Raw genomic sequence first — 17736 nt, forward strand, 5'->3', positions numbered from 1 at the left:
GAAGTAGACAATTTTCTCTTGGTCTAACGAAGGTAGTGAGAGATAAGTGGGATGGGAATAAAAGGCATAAGGATTTCTCCCTCCCGCACGTATAGCTGTCTTGCTCTATGAAGAATGATAGATTGAAAAATAAAAAAATATAAACTAATGATTATATTTATGATAATAATATGTAATATTATTTTGAACATCGCGTGATATACAATACACACTAAATATTCAGAGTTGCCCTACTTCTTCATAATACTGTGTACGTTCTGCATACGGTATATTCGGTATTATTGACGACACGAATTGCAATGTGTACTATGGCGACATGCCTGTGATAAGGATGGATAAAAATAACATATTATCACAGGTGCCCTTTCACCTCTACTGACACATTCAGTCAACAAAACCATAGTATGATCTCGAATGATCTCTCTGCACGGGAAGCTAATCAGTAAACAGGTGTATCAAATAGCCCAGGAACATTCATACATACTTATTCAACCACGCAATCATCAACAAACAAGCACACATACCTCTCAAATGCAAATATCTATCTCGCCTGGAGTCTCAAATGATTCTTGGCCATCCCCAACTGCCAGTACACAAGCTCAAAACTAAGTGACACAGGACAGCTTCCCTAAGCAGACTCCCATCCACCACCCTGTTTTCCTCACATCTTAGCTCCTCGTGGATGAAGTGTTATCTCTGACTTCTGCCCACTAGCCTGGCCCAAAAGCAATGCAGCAAGACAGCATATCCACAGCAAGGGCACTTCACTTAATCAGCAACCTCCCCTTGGTTCTCTTCATCCCCTCATGCAAAAAATAGAGATGGGGAAGAAATCCCCTTGGGCTTCTTCAAAATATCCACACACAACCCTCCCTTCTCCCTTCCTTGCATCACAGTAACAGTACACAGCTATTCTCTATTTATCCTTATCCTGCCTTCTACTTTGCTCAAAGTCTCTTTCATTCTATCCACCCATCTCTTCCTCGGTCGTCTCCTCAAGTTCACTCCATCCACATCTCTTTAACTAACTTTTCTTTCCTCATTCTTTCCATGTATCCAAACCATCTCATTTTCCACCCCTACTCTCCTCATCACCATGTTTCTCACCATATCAAATCTTGTAATCCCTACCATACTTCTCAGACATTTAATCTCAAACACATTTAAACTTCTCTCTTAATTTCAAAGTCTTCGCTCGGTACAGTGTCATAAGAAATCACCCCTTCATATAATTTACTCTTTGCATCCATTCTCAGATGTCCATTTTCCATTTGCTTGCTTCTCTCAAGGTACTTGTCATTGTACATATACCAAAAGCTCTTTCCCCTTCACAAGGGGAGTAGCCAAAAAACAAAGGCATAGAAACCACTCCCACCTATTTCATCCCCTACATACTCCACCCCCTCTTATCTTGGCACCTCCTGGATGATGGGTCATCCTTTCATCTTGTCCACTGCCCTGGGTCAGAGGCAATGTAATAGTGCTAAATGAAATCTACTAAAATATCAGCAACCTTGTGTTCATTACCAAGGATGACAAGATGACACCCAGCAAAAAGATGCATATCTAAAGGTGACTTGTAGATAGACATAATCATGACATGTGACTTGTATGGCAATAGGATTTGTGTTCATGAAAATAACAGTATATAGTGTCCATTTTACATTTGCACATGAACTTGCACAAGGTGCAGTAGTACATACATACATATACCAACAGCTTTTTCCCCCCTTACTAGGGAATTAGCCAAGGTCAAAGTCATTAATCCACTCCTACCCATTTCATCCCCACATACTCCACTCCTCCCTCCTTTGCTCCTCCTGGATGATGGGTCATCCCTGCATCTCACCCACTGCTCTGGGTCTGAAGCAATGCAGCAAAGCCTCTTCACTTAATCTACAACCTCCTACCCTCTCTCCATCCCCCCATGCAGAAAAAGAGATGGGGAGAAATCCCTTCGGGCTGCATCCAAATATCATTCACACATACTCCCTCACACAACCATTCTCCACTCATCCCTATCTTCTGTCTTCTCCCTTCCTCAACAGACATTCCCCTTTTACCTCATCCATCCATCTCATCTTTGGTCACCCCCTCCTTTCCATTTACTAATCTTTCATTACTCATTCTTTTTTTGTGCCCAAACCATCCCCATACTGTTTCATCAATCCTATCTCCCCGCTCTCCTCGTTTATCACTCTATCCAGCCTAGTAACCCCTATCATAGTTTTCAGGCATTTCATCTCGGATTTAAACTCTTTCTCTTATGTCCCAAGTTTCTGCAGTAATACATACATATATCTAAGGCTTTCCCCCTTACATGGAAGGTAGCCAAAAGACAAAGGCATAGAAACCACTCCCACCCATTCCATCCCCTACATACTCCACTCCCCTCTACCCTCTTATCTTGGCATCTCCTTTTCAAAGTAAAGTTCTGCAGTAATGGAAGGGGAAAAGGGACTCCGGGGCACTTCTCAAGTCAGAAATATTTAGGGTGAGTGGGTGGGGGCAATTTTGAAGATGTTGTGAGAAAAGTAATCAAGTTTAGTACGAATGACCAGGCAAAATATCTAGATTCTGTGCCTGCAGGTAATACTGCTGCATAACCCATTACATTAGAACAGGAATTGAGTATGTATTGATCAATGGCAGACAAATGGGAAGGTAAGTAGGAGATTCTTGTTGGATAACATAAGTTGGTACAGGCACTCATCTCGATAAGCAGACGAGGCAAAGCAGAGGTATTTTGGAGAGTAACAAGTGCAGATGGAGAATTGATAATGGAAGAGAAGGCAGTGAGAGGAAGGTGGGCAGAATATTTTAGGGAGTTGCTAAATGCGAAGGAGGATAGGGAGGGAAAGGTAGTTGCAATGGGAAGTGCTAAGAAAATGAGAGTGATGAGTGAGGAAAAGGAGAAATAGAGAAGGATGAAGTGAAAGCAGCTGTTAAGATGATGAGAGCAGGTAAGGCACCTGGGTTGGATGGATGCCATGCAGAATGTCTGAAGAGAGTTAGTACGGTTATGGTGGACTGGCTGGTGAGGTTATTTAATGTTTGTTTAAGAGAGGGTAGAGTGCCGGAGGACTGGAGGAGGGCCTGTATAGTTCAGCTTTACAAGGTAAAGGGGGACATGTGTGAGTGTAGTAGTTTCAGAGGTATCAGCTTGTTGAAGTGTGGGTTTAGGACAGGTAGGGGTTGTGTAGATCAGATTTTTGTGGTAAGACAGATATGTGAGAAAGCTATAGGAAAAGGTAAGGATGTTTTTTGGGCTTTTATATATCTGGAAAAGGCTTATGACAGGGTAGACAGGAAGGCACTGTGGGGGGTACTGCAGATATATGGGATAGGAGGAAAGCTGTTAAGAGCAGTCAAGAGTTTTTACGAGAGTAGCAGAGCTTGTGTTAGAATTAGAAATGGAGAGTGAATGGTTTGAGGTAAAGGTGGGACTTCTGCAGGGATGTGTTGTCACCCTGGCTGTTCAATCTTTACATGGATGGGGTGGTGTGAGAGGTGAATGCAAGGGTAGTGGGTCAGGGGTTGGAGATGGTTAAAGAAAATGGAGAGAAGTGGGAGGTGAGCCAGTTGTTGTTTGCTGACGACACTGCGCTTGTAGTAGGATCAGAGGAGGGATTGAGGAAGTTAGTGACAGTTTGAGGTGTGTGAAAGAAGTAAGCTGAAGATAAATGTGGGCAAAAGTAAGGTGATGAGATGTACAAGGGGAGAGAGTGACAGCAAGCTGGAAGTGAGCATAAAGGGTGAAAGACTAGAGGAAGTGGATAGTTTTAGATACTTGGGTGTAAATGTGGCAGGAAAGGGAGGAGTGGGGGTGGAGGTAGAATGTAGATTAAGAGAAGCGAGTAAATGCCTTGGTGGATTAAAAAGTGTAATGGATGCTAAGTGGAGGTTATATGAAGGAGTGATTGTGCCAACAGCACTGTACTGGGCAGAAACATGGAACATAAAAGAGGGAGAGAGGAGTTTGAATGTGTTTGAGATGAAATGTCTGAGAAGTATGATAGGGGTTACTAGGCTAGAGTGAGAAATGAGGAGGAGAACAGGGGTGGAGAGCTGGGAGATAGGGTTGATGAAAGAGTATTGGGATGGTTCGGACACATGGAAAGAATGAGTGAAAGAAGTGTGGAAGGAAGAGGTGGAAGAAGTGAATATGAGGGGGTGTCCTACGATGAGATGGATGGATGGGGTGAAAGGGGCATTACAGAAGAGAAGAATGTCTGTGGAGAAAGGTCGGGAGAGAACAGAAGATAGGAGTGAATGGAGAAGGGTTGTGTATAGATGATGCTGTGATGCATGAGGGGGAGTGGGTGGGAGATGGGGGGTGAGGAAGTACGAGAAAAAAAATTGACGCAGCCCGAAGGGATTTCTCCCCGTCTTCGTTTTCTGCATGAGGAGACAGAGAGGGGGGGGTCACCGAATTTATGAAGCAACTCTTCCATACACCAGTGCTACAGATAAATCTCTCCCACAAATGGAAGAGCTTCACTAGAATACATCCAGGTTACCATCTACTTTTTCTAAACTCCATTATTCTACATTTATTTTATATTATTTGTTTGTTATTATTTGTCTATTTGTTTATTATTTCTCGATTTTCATTTATTCATTATTATTTACTATTTTCCTGTTTGTTTATTATTTAACTATCCCTAGGCATTTATTTATTTTGTTTATTATTATTTATACTGTTATAATTTTTTATTTATTAATTCATTTATCATTATATTTTTTTCACATTCAACCTAGTTATGGACCAAAAGGTCTCCTGTTGGCATGCTCCTCCTTTGTAATCCTTTGTGCGGTGTCTTGTGACACTGCTTCTGACACAGGGCAGTGATGACCCGTCATCGAGGAGGTGCCAAGATAAGAGGGAGGGAGGAAGGTGGAGGGGAGTGGAATATGTAGGAAATGGAATGGGTGGGAGTGGTTTCTATGACTTTCTTTTTGGCTACCCCCCGTGTATGGGGGAAAAGCCTTTGGTATATGTATGTACGTAACAAGTGTTCTGACTGTGAAGACCTTTTCTGTTATTTCGCATGGATGTTAAATCTACCATTTGGATGAACACACTGAACATTTGTTAAACCTTTAAAAGGTTGAAGGGGCAAAGAGAGTGCAAAAACTGGAGTAATATATGACCTCTTGATACCAGTGTTGGATGGCTAAAAGGGGAGTATTCACTTTCTGCAACATTATAGTGAAAACTAAAGAGAAAGGCAGGAAAATGAAACACATTTTACATAGATATATTTACTCTTACGATTAGATTGTAAGATTAAGAACAGGAAGTATCCTGACAACTCATTTTACCTTGAAAACTTGGCTATTCATTCCTGTCAGGTGTGTATGAAAGGTATCCCATAAAGATGGCAACATTAATCACCTCAAGCAAACCTTAAAAAATGCAACTAAAATTCCTTCAATTGATCAAACTTTTTTTTTTCTTTTTCAATATAAATAAATATTGATAACAATTATTTCAGTAAACTATCTTGAATAGAAAAATAACTACTTCCAATATTCAGGGGACTCAAACACGGTTTCACAGACTCCCTCTGGTCCTCTATTCCTTTGCAGTCAGAAGATGCTTGTGCACCATCTCTTCTTTGTTGATAAGGTGAGTTGTTTTGTTGACAAGGGCCATCAAATGGTGGAGTGAATCAGCCCATGTATTCAGCAGTTCATTATATTCTGGAGCAGTGCCAAAGTTTACTATGCTGTCAAGACGGTCCATTTTGGCTGTGACTGTCCCCGATACCACAAGTTGGCACAGGAATTCTTCAGTTTCCTAAAATAGATTTTGATAAGTAAATAAAACTTTAAACACAATAAGAGGACTGAGGTCACTGTGGGAATCATATATATATTTTTACACACACACATACCAATCCCTGACCCACCACCCTTCACAATCACTCCTTCATACAATTTACTTGCATCCATTCCCAAATGTCTATTCCTCATTACACTTTTCATTCCACTAAGGTATTTACTAGCTTCTCTCAATCTACATTCTACCTCCACTTCACCCTTTCCTGCCACATTCGCACCCAAGTATTTAAAACTATCCACTTCCTCCAGTTGCTCTCCCTTAATGCTCACTTCAGTTTCCCTTACCTGTGAGGTACTCAGTCAAAAGTTATATACCCACTCCCACCCACATCATCCCCTCCCATCTACCACCTTTTCCTCCCTCTCATCTTAGCTCCTCATGGATGGCAGGTGATCCCTGTATCCCCCCTACTCCCCTGGGTCAGAAGCAATGCAGAAAGACACAGCACACCCACATAAAGGCCATTTCACTAAATCTTTAACCCCCACTCTCCATCCCCTCATCCAGAAAAAGTGAAGACTGGGAGAAATCCCTTGGAGCTGCACCAAAATATCATTCACACATGACCAACCCCTAACCTTACCCCACCATCCCCCCTACCAACTCCCTTCTTTGCATCACAGTATCATCTATAAACAGCCTTTCTCCACTCACCCCTATCTCCTGCCACATCCTTTCCTTGCTCAATAAACCTCTCCCTCCTGCTCAAAACCCCTTTCACCCCATCCATCTATCTTATCCTTGGTTGACCCCTCATGTTTACTCCATCCACCTCTGCCTTCCACACCACCTTATATCTGTCTTCACAGAAAAAAGTGATATGATGGAGTAGACATGATGTGATTCAATTTACTGTCATGAACTTCCCCTTTCAGAGAGAATTAGAACAGCACCTTCTTGCAGAAGTTTTGTGAATATAATCTACCATTTTATGAAATCCTCCTCAGGTAAGATGCGTATTGCCTCCACTCCTGATCACCACAAGCAGTGATACTAACCAGCTTGGCCAGAAAGCAATCCATGAAATGTGATGTCCATCTATATACCAAGAGCTTTTTCCCCCTTATAAGGGAGGTGGCCAAGTCAAAGGCATGTACCTACTGCAATCCATTCCACTCCTATCCACCCCTCTTTCCTCCCTCTCATATTAGCTCTTTATGGATGACGGGTCATCCCTGCATCCTGGGCAATACCCTGGGTCAGAAGCAATACAGCAAGACACAGTACATCCATAGTACAGCCACTTCACTTAATTGGCAACCCCCCCTCCATCCCCTCATGCAGAAAAAGAGAAAACATGGAAAAATCCCTTCAAGCTGCACCAAATTATCGTTCACACATAAGCACCCCCTATCCCCCCATCTCCTGCCCCTCCCTTCCTTGCATAACAGTATCACCAATACAGTCACTCTCCATTCATCCCTATCTCCTGCCTTTACCTTTCCTTGCTCACCCCATCAATCCATCTCATCCTCGGTTGTCTCCTGAAACCTATTTCTTATAACACTTAAATCCCCAAAGACATTTACTTGCTTCTCTCAATCTACAATTTACATCCACCTCCACTCCTCCCTTTCCTGCCACATGCAACCCCAAATACCTAAATCTATCCACTTACTCCAACCTTTCTCCTTTAAGACTTACTTCCAAGTCACTACTATCCTCTACCCCTGTACATCTCATCACCTTCCTTTTACCCACATTTACCTTCGACTTTGTATCACATACCTTCCCAAACTGTCCCTAACTCCCTTAATTCCTCCTGTGACCCTGCCAAGAGCACAGTGTCCTCAGCAAACAACTGGCTCACCCCCACTTTTCTCTATTTTCTTTAACCACCTCCCACTTTCCTCTATTTTCTTTAACCATCTCCAGTCCCCTTGCCTTTACCTCCAGCACTATCCCATGTGATGTGATTGGCAAAAAATGTCAGAAAAAAAGTTCCAGGTATAAGTCAGCAAAAAATGTGTTGGCTACAGTTATTCTTACCTTGACAGAGAGGTCTAGCAGCTGTGCCATTCTGCTGAGGTAAATCCGTGTATAGTACTTGGCCATCATACGAATATTCTGAAAAAATAAAGACCAAACCATTTACACAAAATTTAATATTAATTCAGTATTACAAAGTATCAACTGGTACCTACTATCTTTGTTCTTAGTATCAACAGGTACCTACTATCTTTGTTCTTAGTTCCCACTATGAATTACTATTCAAATTCAAAGCTTTCTCCTAAATGTGCATGTATGTGGAAATGTGTCCAAGATAAAGATGTGGAAAGTAAGTCACTGAATACAGCTAAATGAGTACTTACGTGTTCCACAACACGATCTCGGAGCGCCTTCCAACGACCATTTCCATCTTCATCAGTTTTAAAAACCGTATTGGAGGATGATCTCAACTCTTTTTCGTACACTTCACACAATGCTGACCACTTTATCAACTCTGCTGTCACGAACAGTTGTAAAAGATCTCTACAAAAAGAAATTTAAATTCACATAAGTGAATGATGCTATGAGGATACTGAAAATGAAAAGGTTGTCAAATGTAGAGCACTTTATGCTCTCCTCTTCTTCCAACAAGACAGAAAGCTAGAAATATCCCTACAGTCACAAAACCCAGACAAAAGTGCAACATTTCTCCTTCTATGGGAGGACTTTTCTCTTATAAAGTGGAAGAAGCATTTGACATACAAATTGTTGGGAGGACTCAAAAGCAATTGCATTGGTGCTTGGATGGGAAGCAGGTTTCATCTCATGAAAATAAATTAACAATAAGAAATAAATGAATAAATAATAACAATACATAAAAAAATAATTATACAAAACATTCACCATTTCTACCTGATGTCTAAAACTGTATCAATCAATACTTATTTGAACTAATCTTAACATATAATTCATGCATATTTGATATTTCATCAGTTTGGAAGCAATAGCAGTGATGATGAAAATGAACAAAACATAACTCTACCTGTACTGTGGGATGTCATTCAGAGTTTTATCCTCCTTGATTCGATGCAAGAGATCACTTTGTTCATTGTCATAGGGTGCTAAGATAACATACAAGACGACATGTTTTAGGATCTTCTGCTTGTCCTCCTCCTTTTCCTGTACACTTTTGGTGTCATAGATAGCACGGTAGTGTCGGCAGATACTCAAGAAGGCAGATTCATGACTGTCTAGGTCAATCATCAGGCTAGGTAGAGAAGAAAGTTTTTCATCTATTAGACATTTTCTTTTCTTCTATAAACACTTGGATTGCATTGAAAGAACTGGTGATAGCGATTAGTGTTCAAAAATAAATACATACATAAGTATATATGGGCTAGAGTGGTTGATAGAAGAATTATCAAGTTTTCATGGATAATGTAGCAGTCTGATATGGTGACAGGAAGAGTTCTGGACATGTTTGTGTTAAAGGGAATGTGGTGGAATGTTTAATCCATCTCATTCTTCTTCTCCGGCTCACTCCATCCACTTCTATTTTTAGTACAACATTTGCTAGCCTTTCATAATTCATTCTTTCTATGGGTCATCTCAATACTTTCTGGTCTATACACATGAATAAATTCTTTCTCATCCACATTCTCCTACACTTCACATGGACACTACCTATTCTTGAAACAAACTTTTATTAGGCACTTGAACTCAAATCCATTCAGTCTCTTACATTCTGCCTCCCTTTTACTCTCCTTCTGCTCCACACAGCACCAAGGATATCACTCTTCCATTCAACTATCTTTGAATTTATCCCCAAATACCTATTTCTCATAATATTTTTCATTCCACCTCACTTCTTTTACTCTGAAATTCACCTCCACACTCAATCCTCTATTCACTGCCATGTGCCCCACGTAATTGAAACCCCACACTTACTCAACCCTCTCACCCTTAACACTCACTTTCAACCTGCTCCAATAGTTTTCCTTGACATTAAAAGTGTAATGAGTATGATTAAGTTGACTATGACATTTCTATTGACACAATATCAATGATAAAACAAAACATACTTACTTATAAAACTTCAGTTTTAGATCATCTACTTTCTCTGAGTCAAAGAATTTAGTGTTGATCTTCTTTGAAATAATTTGTGTTCGTACATAATCCTTCTTCAACAAACACAAACGCATCTGTTCTAAGATTAGTTCCACCTGTCAAACAAGACAAAGGAAATCCCATTAGAGAATATCCAGAACAGTACACATATACTTCATAACATCAACCAGAACTCTTCACCTCTCCAAGATATTAATATAAACAGTAAGGAAAGGTTAGCTAAATTCCTTTGCCCCTCATTACAAAGAATAGGAATTTTTCTCACAAACATTCATTTCTATGTATGGTGCCTCTTCTTTTACTCTGGTTTTCTCTCCCTTTTTATTTTCCCCATTCCCATGTACCAGCACATTAACTTTCTCCAGCATTTTGTGTCGAAAGCACTCTTTTCCATGCTTTTTGTTCTTTTACCTCTCTTTTTGTTCTTTAACTGGTATGATTTTTTTAATACAGTGTCCTTGCCTATTCAATTCAAATCCCTACATCATCTTAACAGTATCATATCAAAGTTTTTCTACACACCAATATTCTCCCTCCACTAAATTCCCTGTCAAGTATTCCATCTATTGAGCACAGAATCATATTTTTATCTTCCATACCCAGTAATCAGTGAAACTTATTATAAACTATAACAATGATGGTTGATGATTACACCAACCAATCCTATGTTCAGTCTTCAACTACCTTTTCTTTCTTGTCCATAGACCCAAAGGTTTCTACTTGGAGTTCTTGCAATACTGTGGCAGCTTCATTTATATCCCCTTCCTCTTCCTTCATCTTGGCTAACTTGTGTGTGAGACGTGCTCTCTCCACCTCCACATAAATCTTCCCTGCAGTCACAGTTCTGAAATTGAAGGAATTAAGACAGTAAGGATCTTGATTCCTCACCATATGATATATAGTATTAATCAGTACATAACACAACTCAGTGCATCTATTTTCTTAATAATCTTTTTCTGAATAAGCTTGACACTGATTAATAATCTTCATATAAAAATCATACATACAAAGATGCTCTTTCCCCCTTACAAGTGAATGGCTGAGTTAGAGCAGACACCCGCCTTACCCCCATGCCGCACCCATCCAATACCCATTCATTACCCCTCCTATCTTAGTACCTCCTGGATGAAGATTCATCATACATCTTTTCTTTGCAATCATCCCCACATACCTATTTCTCACAACATTTTTCACCATCTAGACATTTATATGCCTTTGTAACTGATTGTTATCTCTACTCCAATCACTCACATGTGATACTCATATTTAAATCTCTTCAAGCTTCCTCCAGCCTTTCACCCTTCAAACTTGTCTCCATCCCACCACCAAAACTCCTTGTACATTCCAATAACCATCTATATACACACTGAACAACCATGGTGACATTATACAGCCCTGACTCAGTTCCAGTTTCACCTCAAACCAGTCACTCTCTTCATTCCCTACATCTAAACAAGCTCTACTACTGAAGTAAGAACTTTTGACCACCCTCAAACTTCCTCTGATCCCATACATCTGTAACACACTCCATCATAACTTTCTGCCAACAATGTCATGAAAACCCTAAAGACAACTTTACCTTTTTTTTCTCTAAAACATCTGGCTACAAAACATTATAATCACAATCATTTACCTTAAAGTATCCATGAGCTTCAGTTTAATGTCCTTGTCTGTACTTTTGTCCACATATTCACAACACTTTTGTACCATTTTGGTCACTGCCATCTTGATTTGTGACCTCTTTTTTGTCATAACCACAATATTCTCATTGAGGGCATCCCAATTACCAGCATCAAAGCAAATCTCCACAACTGCTACGAGAACACGACTAGTAGAATGTGCATCAGCTCCCTAGGTGAAAGGTTAAAATAAATTAATAAAAAGGAAAGATTTAAATAAGATATTAAAATTTCACCACAAATGTACTTATAATACTGATGACCCACTTTCGGAGAAGAATAAGCAAAAGTATAAAGATTTGTATATTTCGATCACTAACTGTGATCCTCTTCAGCAGAAGATCTGCTGAAGAGGATCACAGTTAGTGATTGAAATATACAGATCTTTATACTTTCGCTTATTCTTCTCCGAAAGTGGGTCATCAGTATTATTTTACAAATGTGCCACGACATAACTTTGTTGTGAAATATACTTATATTTTATCATTTTGTGCATGTGTGTGGGAACCAGGTAATAAAGATAAGAGATAGAGAGATAATGGAAACAGGGAGGAAAGAGAATAACATGAGGAGAGGAAAGGAGAAAAGAGGAGAGAAAAGGAAAGAGGAAAAAGTGATGTGACAGAGAAAAAGAGTGAGGGAGAGAAAGAGATCACAGTTGCTGCTGATCAACAAATAATGACTGAATCTTACCGTACGAGTTTGTTTTTCCAAAGTCATGAGGATTTCAATGGCTTCCTGCAATTTGCCTTCTTTGGCTAATGTCTTAGCTTGTGGTATTTTGTCATTACATGTGGATGAATAATCCACCTCCATTTTGATGAGGCGACCCCCATCTGTGACGACAGGAGCCCCCAATTCTGGGACAGTGCTATCCTTCTTGTTATCTGTCATGTTTTCTGTGGAAAAAAAAAAAAAAACACAAGTTAAGGTCAACTTCTACAGGTATCAAGACAATCCAGCTATAACTTTTCACATGTTAAAAATATGTATGAAAAAACATTAGTGATGTAAACAGAGAACATTTTTTCACCATAAGCAATACATTTTCTCCTTTGTAGAGTATCCTGTTATCTACATTTCTCAAGACAATTAGAAAAAAATTCCATGGAGTATTTATAACCTGTATGCACTATCATGCATGGTTGGTTCTGGAGTGAAATCACAGCTAGAGCTATCAATCAATCATTCTTAATGCTATATCTCTGGATCAGCAAAAACCTCTATTACCATATTAGTATTTGAGAATTCTACTTAAGTAACCAACATTTTATAATATACTACAGATAATACCATAATTCTATTTTATCTTAAGTAACTTATTGGCCAACCTGGTGGCTGTGGATTTCCAGTATGAGGGAGCCACACCTATAGATTGATAAGTTAGCTATTACTCATAATACTGTACAACGTTTCCAAGTGCAGAAAAATGTATGCAATTGAACTGATCAAGAAAAAGTTGGAGGGGGGTGAAGTGTGTGTGTGGGGGGGTTAATGATACAAAGAAGGTGAATTATAATCCTCTTTCACTATGACTACATTCCATAAAATAATCTAGCACCTCAAGGTAACATTAATTTTCTATTTTCTCAGAAACTAAGAAACTGCAACACCCTTTTTGAGATGACTCCCATTATCTTGTTTCAAGTTAAGAAGAGTTCCAATATAAATTATATGATGATGGTCCAATGGCAGTAAGTGCTGCCTTGAATATTGCTGATTGAAACCCACCTTTAGAGCAGATGGCAAAGGCCCTTGGGGTTTTCCACAGATCTCTGGGATTAAACTTTGGATTGTTGTTTGTGTTGTATCAATGTATTTACCTAGTTGTATCTTACGGGAAGGGGAGCTATGCTCATGGTGTCCCGTCTTTGTATCTCAGTGTCTAGTTTGCTCTTAAATTTGTGTATAGTTTTTGCACACAGTTTCCGTGCCAGTGGATTGTACTAGTATAAGTGGGGAAGCAGAACCCAGCTGTCACCTGTTTTGATGTGAAAAGGTGGAGGAAATACAGTTGAAATTGAAAAAGAGAGATCCAGGGTCTTATCCAGAGATAGATGGCCAGTCCCTTGCAGCTGCATCTCCAGACTAAGGTGGACCTGATTGATGAGTTTTGATGGGTGGTAGGGAAATATTTCTTTTGTCCATTTATCTTGAAGATTAAATGTGGGGATGCAGTGGCAGGACTGTTGCTATATCACTGGTTTATATTAGTAGGTGGAGGGGAGTAGTTGTACCCTGACAAAGAGATCCTGGATCTAATCCAGAGACTACATGTCAGCTTCAAGTTACAGGTGAAGTTGTCACCAGTTTTGAAGACAGATGTCATGGAAATAACTATTTCTGTCTTCTGTCTGACAGGACTACCACAAGCAATGCTTATAACTTAGAGAAAATGCTGAAAAAAATTATATATATATCACTATGAAAACCTAGACAATTTCCATGAAAAACTATTCAATTGGATTATTTCCACCATGCATTGATCATATAACAACAGGCTAGTTTCACCATATGACTAAATTTTAGGAGGGGTAATGTGCTAGCTGATATTTAGTTGATTTTTATGTTACTAAATATTGGTTGGGATTTTCAAAATATTGCATTTTCTATGGAGGTGATCCTGATCCAGCACTGCTGGCCTTGATGTGCCATTTACATTTCTTGCAGATTTCCTAACAGAAGCCACTGCCATGGTAATTTCATCCTCTATAGATTTGACTGAAATTAACAAATCAAACCATGTTCTGACCTACTCAAAGTTCAAGGGGTCATCCAGTCACAACTGGGAGATATCTCTAAGATTGCCTGACTGGCTATAACTGCCATATGGTGACACAATTGCACCGGTTGAAAATCACTGTAGAGTGAAAATATAATCACCAAAAAGCATTTGGTATTTACGAATCATGGAAATCAAAGAGGCATTTCCTAAGATCTTTTTATGAACTATGACAGTTTTTGCTGTCATCATCTTTATTCCCTGAGTTTTCTGCATCCTTGGGTTAGATTCAATTAGGAGAGGATGAATATTTCCACATGTTCGATGGAATTTTCACAATATTACCATACCAATCACAATACTGATCAAACGTTTAATGCGGCAACAAGAACAGTTTTCAACATAAATATTTTTTCTAATTCACAAAAATTTAGCATAAAAAATTACATATATATATATACATTTTTACATGCAAGACATACAACTGTAGATCATTACAATGACACAAATTAGTGAAACTGTAAGTTTAAGGATGCTATGCATCTGTAAAACTGCTATACTCTATTTGATCCCATTCAGCAACTCAATTTGCTCCTTCACCCATCCTGTGATAAAGAGTGAAATTATATTCCATAATTTTGTTTTACTCATCACAGAAGGGGATGGGGATGAACTCCTAATGTGATCCTATCTAATACCAAAGACCAACAGTCCGATTAATTACTGACCAAAATAGACCAGAAGCAACCAGGGGTCAGACATGGCCCAACTACGCTGTTTGAAGTGTTATTAGATCAAAGTTCACATTTATATAACATTTGTCTTTCAAATCTGTAAGTTTCATGTCACTTGATTGAAAACAAATATTCTATTAATTTGAAAATAGATCAAACAATGCTTCAAACAGCATATTTAGGCCATATCTGGTTGGTAATTAGTTGGACCCAGGTCCAATGACGGGTACCTGCATGTGGTGGTCTATAGCAAAGCTGCCCATTTTCAACCCTGTCACCTCCATCAGGAAGTACAGCCCTACAAGGCTGACTCTTTGTCTCTGGACTGGTCCCACAATTTCTATCACCTTCTACTGTATTTCTTACACTTTTTCACATGTGTAGCATAGACAATAGTCTACCACTCCCCTCCCACTACCACTTTCATTCATTTACTGAGAAACATACATATACCAAGGCTTTTTCCCCCTTACAAGGGAGGTAGCCAAAAAGGAAAAGGCATAAAATCATTTCTACCCATTCCATCCCTGAATACACTCCACACCCCTCCACCCTCCCTCTTATCTTAGCACCTCCTGGATGATGGGTCATCCCTGCACCTTGTCCACTGCCCTGGGTCAGAAGCAGTGTCGCCAGACACAGCACATCCACAGCAAGGCCGCTTCATTAAATCGGCGACCCCCCCATGCATGAAAGAAGACAGGGAGAAATCCCTTCGGGCTGCATCAAATTTTGCTCACACATACTACCTCACCCACCATCCCCCTGCCCATTCCACCTCATGCATCACAACATCATCCATATACAACCATTCTTCATTCACCCGTCTTCTGTCCTCTCCCGTCCTTCCTCAACAGACATTCCCCTCTTCCCCAAAGCCCCCTTCACCCCATCCATCCACCTCATCCTAGGACGTCCCCATCTGGGGTATTGGCTGCTTGTTATTGTGGCAAAGTAGCATGCAGTTGATACTTTAGGGTTTATATGGGGCATCCCTATGGACCAGAGCCACACACCATTTTGTCTATAATAGAGGAAAACTCTTCATAGAGAAATGATGACACTTTTATACTTCGACTGTCCCTCCATTATGCTGTTCCCCAACCCCTTGCTGCTGTTCTGTACCATTTCTCTGAATATTCATTTTCTGCTGTGGGGGAATTCCCTGTGGTGGGGGAAAAGAATACTGTCACCACGTATTTCCACTTGGATCGTAAGAGGCGAGAAGAAAGGGACGGGGAGTGGGACTAGGCATCCTTCTCCTTGTAGCCCCACAGGGGACATTCCTAAACAAAAAAGTAAAGGCATAAGACTGAGAAACAGTTCCACAATATCACAGCATAGCTAACAGAGACAGACCAATGCTTATTTGTAGAGACGTCTATGGAAGGGCCTGAGGACTGTTGTGAGGTACTGTGGGACAGTGAATTTTCCTCCCATCATGAAACTCAAGACAACAATTAATTCTTAGCACTATGGTTTATTCCCCAAACCCTTCTTTCCACTGGCAAACTATTCGAATACCACATAAACATACTTTCCATTTCTTCCTTTTCTCCATTTGAGAGATAAGATCTATTTTCCTAAGGAATGGTTGAGATAGGTTAGGTTATAGAGTAATAATAATAAAAGTTTCATGTTCAATATCCATGTTTAAAGGATTCTGGAATTATACCAAATAATTTAACTCCGTAACACTGTCTACTATGGCTATGATCAAATCACTTCCATCTGTTATTGTTCCACATCAAAAATAGTATATTGTCCAGTAAATGTACTACAAAAATTGTACTAGGAACCTAAAAAATAAGCAATCAATTCCAACAACGGTTCACACATGAGGAAATAATATTTTAAAAGCCTCAACCAAGTGTGTTGGCCCCCCCAACTGGGGACAGTACAAACAAGTTTTGGTACTAGTAACTAGAGTCTTCAGAATATATATATGAAGAACTATGAATTTTAGGCAACCTGACAGCATAGATTTAGGGCATGGCGACTTCCTAACGCGTTTACTATAGGCTATACTTACATATCGGATAAATATAGGAATTTTCTCTTGCTTGTGTGTCCATCGCTACTGCAGCCGTCCCATCAATGTATTAGTTAAGCTGTCAATTTACTTATAAAAACTAAGTATATTATATGGGTTTATACTTCACGTCTTATCTACTTTCTTGGTGGGCTTCTCTGTACAACCTAACTATCCTTACCTTAATTTCATAGACGCCTTTCACAAACACCCACAATCTGAGTGAGCGGCACAACAAACATCAAGTGTGTATACATGTCGACTTGAATTGCTTTAAGTATATTTTTCCATATGTTATACAAATGTTGTAATATTTTAATTCAAAATATTAAAATATGTTGAAAATACGAACTAAAAATGTATTTAGTTTGTTATTCTATTCAAGTCGACAATATGTCTCAACCCGTAGACATGATAGTATAGGAATTGTCAGAGGTTCGTTTGTTCGGCTGTACTGCTTTTTTAGTCAGTTTTCTTCTACTGTCAAGAAAAGTTATATTTATAAAATATTTCATAACCGATATTACAAATAAATGGACAGGTAGTATTTCAAAGGAGGAACATGCATGATGACTTTAGTTATGTATCGTGATAGACGCATGGATAAAATACTTGGAGAATATTTGGCAGATAACCGTTTCGGATTGAGAAAACAGAAAGCATGT

The 17736-nt window shown here is 39.5% G+C and overlaps 1 protein-coding gene across 3 annotated transcripts; it reads right to left on the reverse strand.

Moving 5' to 3' along the window:
- Positions 1-5249: 5249 nt before the first annotated feature.
- Positions 5250-17460, reverse strand: Rpn5 (regulatory particle non-ATPase 5). 3 transcript variants are annotated; one of them, XM_076205957.1, is made up of 9 exons: positions 17253-17460; positions 12277-12482; positions 11538-11755; positions 10589-10748; positions 9863-9999; positions 8820-9044; positions 8161-8320; positions 7838-7915; positions 5250-5803 (listed from the first exon to the last, which is right to left on the reverse strand). In XM_076205957.1, exons 2-9 carry the CDS (start codon positions 12475-12477, stop codon positions 5579-5581), a joined length of 1404 nt encoding a protein of 467 aa, XP_076062072.1. In that variant the 5' UTR covers positions 12478-12482; positions 17253-17460; the 3' UTR covers positions 5250-5578. The 3 variants fall into 3 exon arrangements, with proteins under 3 accessions (XP_076062072.1, XP_076062073.1, XP_076062071.1); XM_076205958.1 differs by lacking the exon at positions 17253-17460 and adding an exon at positions 17072-17092; XM_076205956.1 differs by lacking the exon at positions 17253-17460 and adding an exon at positions 16165-16318.
- Between the last annotated feature and the right edge of the window lie 276 nt (positions 17461-17736).

This window comes from Oratosquilla oratoria, chromosome 22, assembly GCF_046742065.1.
Source record: "Oratosquilla oratoria isolate Oo_2021 chromosome 22, ASM4674206v1, whole genome shotgun sequence".
In the NCBI taxonomy this organism is placed as follows: domain Eukaryota; kingdom Metazoa; phylum Arthropoda; class Malacostraca; order Stomatopoda; family Squillidae; genus Oratosquilla; species Oratosquilla oratoria.

Excerpts from the sequence above, each read along its gene's own strand:
- Rpn5 (XM_076205956.1), bottom strand. Across the intron at positions 10,000-10,588 it reads CTATGGACAAGAAAGAAAAG|GTGGAACTAATCTTAGAACA; the intron begins GTAGTTGAAGAC and ends CTTGTTTGACAG. Across the intron at positions 7,916-8,160 it reads GAGATCGTGTTGTGGAACAC|AATATTCGTATGATGGCCAA; the intron begins GTAAGTACTCAT and ends TTATTTTTTCAG.